This window comes from Erpetoichthys calabaricus, chromosome 12 (assembly GCF_900747795.2).
Source record: "Erpetoichthys calabaricus chromosome 12, fErpCal1.3, whole genome shotgun sequence".
NCBI lineage: Eukaryota > Metazoa > Chordata > Cladistia > Polypteriformes > Polypteridae > Erpetoichthys > Erpetoichthys calabaricus.
Window position 1 is genome coordinate 123,457,503 of NC_041405.2, and position 9,982 is coordinate 123,467,484.

Below are 9,982 nucleotides of genomic sequence, written 5' to 3' on the forward strand. Positions count from 1 at the left end.
TTCTGGAAAAATACAGCTTTGCTATACTGTTTTCATATACTGTCTTTAAGAGTGTTTTTTGACTTACAGTGTCTACATTAATTCATCATTTGGAAAACATATTTCTGATTAAAAAATGCTGCTCCTCTGTAGTAACGAGTCATTAGATTTAGGATATACATAATTATACATGATATGAATATCTGTAAAATGTTTACACATGTAAACATAAAAGTAAAGTGTAAATGTAAAATATATACCTTATGGAAAGTTTATTGGATGCAGTCCATACAATAGACAAGACTTTACTGATAAACCCGGATATTAAAATTGAGGTATATAATTATTGAAAGGTACAGTACTTGTGTGTAGTGTTTGTGTTTTTTCGGCTGGCCAAGGGATAAATATTGCAGCCTCAGTAGTTTACATTGACAGCAGGTATCAGATACACAGGTGGGTGCATCTCGGATACTTGCATAGTGTGGAGTATAGATAGATAGATAGATACAGTTACGTCCATAAATATTTGGACAGAAACAACTTTTTTCTAATTTTGGTTCCGTACATTACCACAGTGAATTTTAAATTAAATAACTCAGATGCAGTTGAAGTGCAGACTTTCAGCTTTAATTCAGTGGGGTGAACAAAACGATTGCATAAAAATGTGAGGCAACTAAAGCATTTTTTAACACAATCCCTTCATTTCAGGGGCTCAAAAGTAATTGGACAATTGACTCAAAGGCTATTTCATGGGCAGGTGTGGGCAAGTCCATCGTTATGTCGTTATCAGTTAAGCAGATAAAAGGCCTGGAGTTGGTTTGAGTTGTGGTGCTTGCATGTGGAAGATTTTGCTGTGAACAGACAACATGCAGTCAAAGGAGCTCTCCATGTAGGTGAAAGAAGCCATCGTTAAGCTGCGAAAACAGAAAAAACCCATCCGAGAAATTGCTACAATATTACGAGTGGCAAAATCTACAGTTTGGCACATCCTGAGAAAGAAAGCAAGCACCGGTGAACTCAGCAACGCAAAAAAATTTGGACGTCCACAGAAGACAACAGTGGTGGATGATCGCAGCATCATTTCCATGGTGAAGAGAAACCCCTTCACAACAGTCAACCAAGTGAACAACACTCTCCAGGGGGTAGGTGTATCGATATCCAAGTCTACCATAAAGAGAAGACTGCATGAAAGTAAATACAGAGGGTGCACTGCAAGGTGCAAGCCACTCATAAGCCTCAAGAATAGAAAGGCTAGATTGGACTTTGCTAAAGAACATCTAAAAAAGCCAGCACAGTTCTGAAAAAACATTATTTGGACAGATGAAACCAAGATCAACCTCTACCAGAATGATGGCAAGAAAAAAGTATGGAGAAGGTGTGGAACAGCTCATTATCCAAAGCATACCACATCATCTGTAAAACACGGTGGAGGCAGTGTGATGGCTTGGGCATGCATGGCTGCCAGTGGCACTGGGACACTAGTGTTTATTGATGATGTGACACAGGACGGAAGCAGCCGAATGAATTCTGAGGTGTTCAGAGACATACTGTCTGCTCAAATCCAGCTAAATGCAGTGAAATTGATTGGGCGGCGTTTCATGATACAGATGGACAATGATCCAAAACATACAGCCAAAGCAACCCAGGAGTTTATTAAAGCAAAGAAGTGGAAAAATCTTGAATGGCCAAGTCAGTCACCTGATCTTAACCCAATTGAGCATGCATTTCACTTGTTGAAGACTAAACTTCAGACAGAAAGGCCCACAAACAAACAGCAACTGAAAGCCGCTGTAGTAAAGGCCTGGCAGAGCATTAAAAAGGAGGAAACCCAGCATCTGGTGATGTCCATGAATTCAAGACTTCAGGCTTTCATTGCCAGCAAAGGGTTTTCAACCAAGTATTAGAAGTGAACATTTTATTTCCAGTTATTTAATTTGTCCAATTACTTTTGAGCCCCTGAAATAAAGGGATTGTGTTAAAAAAAATGCTTTAATTGCCTCACATTTTTATGCTATCGTTTTGTTCACCCCACTGAATTAAAGCTGAAAGTCTGCACTTCAATTGCATCCGAGTTGTTTCATTTAAAATTCATTGTGGTAATGTACAAAACCGAAATTAGAAAAAAGTTGTCTCTCTCCAAATATCTATGGACCTAGCGATCGATCGATAGATAGATAGATAGATAGATAGATAGATAGATAGATAGATAGATAGATAGATAGATAGATAGATAGATAGATAGATAGAAAGAAAGAAACGAACGTATTTGTTCCCAGGGGAAAATTTGGCTTTTTACTGAAGTTCTTTAAATACATAAATAGGTTGATAGATAAATACATAACACTTTGGTCTGAACACACACCAGAATTGCTATAAAGCAAGAAAATTAAAAAGAAAACAAAATTTCTCACTTGGCTGATGCATTCACAGTGAGGCATTAAGTAGACATATTGCTGTTGGTATAAAGGAGCACCCATAGCATTTCTTGACACAATTGGTTGAAAGTGCTTATTGTTAGCGTGTCAGAGAGAGGATGTGCAGTATTGTTCATAATAGCACTCAGTTTTGTTTTAATTTTATCCTTCACTACTACCTCCAGTGCATCTTATAACTGAGCTTGCCCTTTTAATTAGGTTGTTAATCTGGTGGGCTTCTGTTGTAATGTTGCCAGTCCAGCACACCACAGCTTATAAAATTGTACTGGCCATCACACATTTGTAGAAGATGTGAAGGATGTCCCTTTCCTCATTAAAGGAACACAGTCTCCTAAGGATAAAGAGCCTGCTCTGCCATTTCTCATATAGTTCCCCTGTGTTCCAAGACCAGTCCGAGCTGTCATTAATGTGGACCCCAAGTACTTGTAAGAGAAGACCACCTCTACATCCACTCCTTGAATAGTGACTGGACATAGAGGCTTTTTCATGCAGAGACAGAGAGGGCGGGACCTATAAAATATCGTGCGGCCGAGCCAATCGGATTTCGGTAAATGAGGTAAGACCTAAAACATAACGCACGAAAAATCCAATTGGGTACTGAGATGCGGAGACCAGCTTCCCCAAAGAGGTGGGATTAGTGTTTGTTGTTGTGCAAGTGTTCACTCTGAGGATGTCAGATTTGCAATTAACAAACTTGGCCCGGTAAAGTGTTTTCCTAAATATACGAATTTTCATGATATTACAATAGGATGACATTTAAAAGTAGATTTATTTTTGCGCACATAAAATGCGTTGCTGGGGAGAAGCCATACATACAATAATCAGCTGCACGCCAGCACAGATTAAAATACTTGCTGGAGAGACGTATTACTGTGAGACAAAACTAAAGGCACACAATAAAGTGACGCATATTACAGCCACATACAAGCCAGTATTACTGTAACAGAAAATAGACGGTCCTTTGACATTTAATATAGACTGTTCCTACTAATGTTTATGCACTACTATTCTAGCGCCCGTTATTGTAACGGGCTTAATGTCTAGTCTATATATAAAAGAAAATCCTGGAATGGAAAGCAAATGCAAGGCTACGATACGTGATAATCACGAAACACATTTTAAAGACCCGCGAGACCAAGGAGACTTGCTACGGTGCGTCTCGCGGGGACCGTACACATGAGACATGGTGCCAAGAGATTGTTCCAGGGCCGTAGCAAAAAGGACAGCAGCTGTACAGGCTTTAAAAATATCGAAGGGCAGCGCGACAGCAGCTATCCCAACCGAACGCGAGCAGCGTAATACATCCTGCAAGAAAGAATTCATCCACGCCTGGGGCCAATTAATAAAAGACAGGTATTGCTTTTACAACGTCACGTGAGACCAGGCAGTGAGCCATCATTTAAAACAAGTCAACAGACCTCTAAGCTAGCAGTTGTTGGATTGCTTTTGGCAGGCAAGCATCATGTGCTACCAGCTCTTAAAACAACGACATGTGACAGGCAGAAGAGGCAGCTAGTAAGCAGCAAAAAGACAGCAAATGATCCAAAGGCATATCCTTAGCGTACGTTCAGCCGCAACACCCTTCACAACACGAGCAGTATTATACGTCTGGGAAGAAAGAGGTGTAACAACGCGCGAGGCAGGAAATAAAGAAACAAGTATTGTTTTTATAAAAGTTTTTAAAGTAAAAGTGAAAATAATGCATATGTAACAATTCACAAGAAAATAACAATCTCTTTAAATTGTAGATTGCCTGCCTAAGTTAAAGTCATCCCTGATGAATGGGAACGTGGGAATGAGGGGTCCTTTCATCGGATTAGCGCTATTTCAGATGCAGAATGGCAAAATGGGGGAGGCAGGTTGATGAATGAGGTCTCCAGGACTTAAAACAAATCCAGATCATATTATGTGATACCATCTAATGTGAAATTCTACTCTGTACTTCTAGAATTTTTATTTTTATACTGTATTGAGGATTTATTCTGTTCTATGTATTGTATTGTATTGTATTGACCCCCTTCTTTTGGACACCCACTGCACGCCCAACCTACATGGAAAGGGGTCTCTCTTTGAACTGCCTTTCCCTAGGTTTCTTCCATTTTTTCCCTACAAGGGTTTTTTTTTTTGGGAGTTTTTTCTGGTCTTCTTAGAGGGTCAAGGCTTTGGGGCTGTCAAGAGGCAGGGTCGGTTAAAGCCCATTGTGGCACTTCTTGTGTGATTTTGGGCTATACAAAAAATAAATTGTATTGTATATCCGGTAAACCAAACACAGGGGTTGGCGAGCGAAGCCCCCTAGTATGTATATATATATATATATATATATATATATATATATATATATATATATATATATAAACAGTAACACATTTTAGATACACACTGTACGTCCTGCAAGCAACAAATTAATTAATGTCTGCTCAGCATTTGCATACAGAAAAAAATACAGTACTACAAAAGGAAAAAGACAAACATGTATATGAAAAATGCATTACAGTACACTGTAAAATGTTGTGTAACTGCAAAATCAAAGTCAACATGTAAATTAATTTTGCTTCAACATCATGTCTCTTCCACATGACAGGTAATGTTCTCCCTAGCCAGGCAATAGGTGAAAAACCATCTGGTGTGCCAGATCCAGCTATAACAAGACTCTTTACCTAGGTCAAAACATGCCACTTACTCTGGTATAGAGTTTTTGGTCATAGACTTTCCACTTTCAGACAGCGCTGTTCTATTGTGCTTAGGAGAGTGGAATATGTTGAAAGACAAACATTTATGAATTGCTGGTTGATGCTGAACCACTATCTCCACACCATGGCAAAAACTGATGTCCCAAACTATAACACAGAGTGGATTCTCTGCCTGTTGATGATCCTTATGATGCTCACACCCAAACAAGACATTCCAAAGACCACCCAGAAATGTTGAATGCTGTTCGGTTTTGTATGGTCCCATGGTAGCATGACGGTGGAGAACCCCACAGTTACTTACGGCTGCACCGAGTGTCATGTTGCCACCACACCATCCAGTGACTTTGACAGTTGCACATGTTCCTGTCTGTCCTTCCACTCTTCATCACAGTGAACCCAGCCTCTGTCACAAAAATGTATTCATGGCGCCTTTCCACAGAGTCCAATTCAAACACTTTCTAAGCATGAAAATAGAAAAGAAGTTGTTGAGTAATTGCTATAGGAAGACTTACGTCTGCTATTGAGTGTGTGCAATTCTGATTTATATAAAGTACAATATAATGCAGCGTGGCAGTGGTATCTAGTATATTATTATGGTGTAAGCATCAGCACTGAAAGTGTGTGTTTAAACATAGTTACTTGCGCATAAAATACTTGTATTTTAGATTGTCTATGAAATTGTTCATCTTTCACCCTTTTTGAGTTGTGCTTACTGGGTATTTTGTACACTTGCGTCATGCATTACCTGTAGAGTTATAGGACACAGTGAATGGTAGAAAGGCTGACACTGCTGATTCCTTCAAAATTGCATCATCCTCAATAACTCAGTGCTGTATGTCATGCAGTCTAACAGCACTATTTTGAATGGCCTTGTCAACAATGAGAGCCCTTTGCTGTTGGGAGAACATAGGATTCATTCCAACCTCATTTGGCAGTCTGGCAATCCTACAAAAAGGGAACTTGTAGTTACAAAAGTGTACATACTGTAAAAACAGTGCTGGACTTGAATTTTTTCACCCATCCCCTTTTTATTGACATGGTGATGCATACATCTGCATACTTTGAACTGTCAGTGACCACAAACAATTACACATTCTCGTCTCTGAATCTCCTGATTATGGTGGCCACAGAGAATCTGTTTAGATTCGGTTGCATACTTAATCCTGCTTCTCTAATTGTCATTTCATGAACAAGCGTGGTTTAGCACAGTTGGCTTGAATTTAACTGAAATTCCTGTTCTTGGCCTTGCTCTTTCTTATCCTTCTCCTCATCCACCACATTTTACATGGACTCTTCCTCCTCTGCCTCCCTGATTTTTTCCTTCCTTCATTGATATCGACATTCAACTAACCTGTGCCACTTCTGCACTGGCTTATATTCTATTCAGTTTGTGTTGTCACATCATTAGAAACAAGTGTAAACTGTTTTGAGTCATTGTGGGTAAGCAATGACATCTGTGCTGCAATTGAGTTTAACTTCTGTGTTACCATTTTGCATCACAAGTGCATTACAGTGATACATGCATGATAAAGAGGTTATTTTCTGGGCATATGGTTCTGGGTCAATACCTGAATAAACTAACATACTTAAACTTCATGCCATTGCTACTGCTGGCATCAGTAATAATGACAGCAACAGCAGTAGTTCATCAAATTGCACTGTAGAATGATTAGGAGGGGAAAGGTGGCCATTTGTCTTGGATCAGATAAATTCTTACTTGACTTATTTCAGAGGGCCATTGTTCTTCATGAAGGTGTATTTTTGCAAGTAATGTCAAGTAAAGTTTATGTTTTCCTGCTTCTCTGATTCTGACCTAATGTCTTATCTTCAGTGAAATGAACCTAAACTCTGCTATTAACCAAAGTTTTAGATAGGTCTATGCGCTAAGCTGTCTTGTTAATCTATTATTAGTATTCCACTGAAAGAATAATAAGATATGTTAATTTTTTTTCTTTTAATTTTGTTTTATGTTTTGATAAAGGGACTGCTAATATAGATTCTGGCTGGTGGCCTGAGAATGCTGACATGTATTTGCATAATGAAAGATACTTTATCATAGATGGTTGTTCTAATTTACATATTCTTCAAATGTTTCTATTTCTTTTTCAATCTTTAGCTCACAATGCAGTCGTCACATCAGCTATCTTTGCACCAAACCCAAGTTTAATTGTCTTTCCTGAATCAACTGTAGAAAAATCAGAACTAGAAGTAAAGAAAAGTGAAGCTTCAGGGCTAGACAATATCCCTTCAGGTAAGTTAATAATGAAGAAGGAAGTCTTGTCTGACCTTATATGATCAAGGAAATCTTTTTTATTCCATTACAATTTTTATTGTCCTATAAATAGAACAAGTTAGATTTAGGACCTGAATTACGTCCAGAAAAAATGTATTGCAAAAACATTTATATAAGCATTGTTTAAACCTATTGGGCATTGTTAAAATGACTGTTGGTAGAAACTGAAGTTATAATGTTAGTGTTAGCTTAAACTGCAGTGCTATACAGTTTCATTTTAGGGAGCATTTATATTTCTAGAGTGTAAAAAATTAAAAACCACTTTATCATTTACATTAAGCTTTCTAAAATTAAACCCTGGCAGCTTTCCCTGTACAGTTACACACACTAATACATCTTATAAAATATGTATCATTTCCTACTAAAGATCTGTAAAAATATGAGCACATTGTGTTTCTGAATATTTCATGCAGCTGCTTACCAAGCAGAAACCAGCAAAGCCCTGGATGGGTTGATGTCCCATTGCTGCCATAACTCTTCATCTCAGCTCACAACTGAACTGAGTAACTTTATCTTTACAGCAGGATTCTCAAGAGCTCAGTGCGCCCCTGAATTGTAGCAAAGTCAAGTTCTTCCTGCCATTATCCTTTGTCATATCATATGTGAAATTGTTAATAGAAACTTCTTTCTTGCCATCTGATGCAATTGGTATGTGGAGGCTGTGATCCAAATGACAACTGAACTTCAAAACAGCGAATCGCATCTCAAAACAAAGATGGTGTTGTGGCAGAATGGAAAATGATAAACAGTTGAATATTACATACATAATACATAAAGTATTAGTAATATGAAACTAAAGTAGTAAACTCCATAACCTAAAGATTATGTATATAATATGTATAATTGTAAATTCAAGTTCTGGATTCATGACAGAGTGATTCTAAAACCTCTCCCACATCTGAGATCCATGTCATAAAACCGTGAAGTCCTTTATTATTGTCATTGTCGTAAAGTGGCCTTTTACCATTGAGTTTTCAGCTGTTGGGGTTTGTATGATTTAAATGTTCGACTTTGCCCTGTTTTGTGTGAATTAACTGCATAATCTGTTCAGCTTTATTTGTTCCTGTTAATCTTGCTTAGCTGTGAATTAGTGATAAATTTGTTTAAAGTGGGGTTTTGTCTTTTAGGCACCATGCAGACAACAATATATTTTAAGTTTTACTCTGTTAACATATTTTTGTGGTATGCTGTGTTTGTAGATTCTAAGGCAAATTATAATAAATATTCATATGAAGAATATTTGTATGTTATATGGTTGATATTTATAAGGAAAAATGTAATTTATTGCATTTTTATCTTTCAGGGGCCCTAAAAACAGATCACACTGAAGTACTTCTGTCTGCTGATTTCACTGGGGCAATAAAAGTTTTCATCAACAGAAAAAAGAACTGAGGTGGACAAGTGCCTACTTCAGCATTTCTCTTTGGAGAAAAGAACCTGTTGTACGTTTATGTATGTGGAGCAGCAACGCCATGTTTTCAGTAGATGTATCGGATTACTAATACATTGAAAAGGCATTTGTTAAAATACAAATAAAGTGGTTGAGGGTCATGATAGTCAGTCACACAGTTGTGCTTGTTTTAGTATACACAAAAGGAATATTGCAGGGTACTTACTTAAGGGAGTAGCTGCTGTGCCTAGCTAGGTCCATAGATACATAAATATTTCATTTCTTTTTATTGGGTCAGGATTGAAGCATGACAGAAACTTTAAATTCCTGCACAGCATTGTGCCTTTTCCGCTTAAGGACGAGTATAATAGCCAGGGATGCGCTCCAGACAGAAATGAGAAATTAAGATATATAATCAAACCTACAGAGCACATTCTTCAGATTGGAGATTTGAAGAATCATTTCAAGAATGGATTGACAATAATTACATGTCCACCTGGTTAAATGGGAAATATTATAAAAGATTGGAGACAATTCTTGCGACAAGTATTAAAATCCACTGACCTTTTACTTTTTGTTTGTTTGTTTAAGCAAGCAGTATTGGGCTCCTTATTTTTCTGTTACAGCAGTTAAATTACCAGAAAATAAATAAGTTGTAGAATTTTGTTAGGTTTAAAGTGTTTATTTAAAAAAGTGTAAAATTCATTTTTAATTTTTCTTTGTGAACAAGAAATTGATCATTTATTTCCAGTCGAGCTTTGCCAATGAAAGCTTTTGTAAATATCTAACTATTAAATACTAATGATATAACTTTTTTAGGTGGGTGTACCTAAAATGTGTTATTGATGGTTAAGAAGTTAAAGTTTAGAAATTGTAAAAAGTAAATAAAATTGGTCTTCACAAGAACAAAGTGTGTGTAGTCATTTTTATACTACAGTTTTGTCAAACAGAATATCTCCGTGTAATGCATCATCTGTCTTAGTTCATCAACAGCCGCTCTGTTACTTGGCCTCCTGTTATTTTTGGAAGAGAAGATAAAGTTCAGCCATTTTGAACAGAATGTGTGATGTATTCTGCAAAACTGTTATCAGGATATTTTTTAAAAAGCAAAGGTGAAACAGGTTACAAAAATCAACCCCAATCATAAAGAATGAATCCTAAAAAATAAACAGAATTACAAGTGGCCCCCAGACCT

At 37.3% G+C, this 9,982-nt stretch overlaps 1 protein-coding gene across 1 annotated transcript in view; it reads left to right on the forward strand.

Annotated features, from left to right (window-relative positions):
* wdr44 (WD repeat domain 44) overlaps window positions 1–9,697 on the forward strand; it is a 108,256-nt gene extending 98,559 nt beyond the window's left edge. The window contains exons 19-20 of the mRNA XM_028816090.2: window positions 7,221–7,355; window positions 8,701–9,697. Of these exons, the coding sequence (XP_028671923.2) occupies window positions 7,221–7,355; window positions 8,701–8,789 (224 nt within the window). The 3' untranslated portion in view covers window positions 8,790–9,697. The remainder of the gene's footprint in view (window positions 1–7,220; window positions 7,356–8,700) is intronic.
* Window positions 9,698–9,982: the final 285 nt, after the last annotated feature.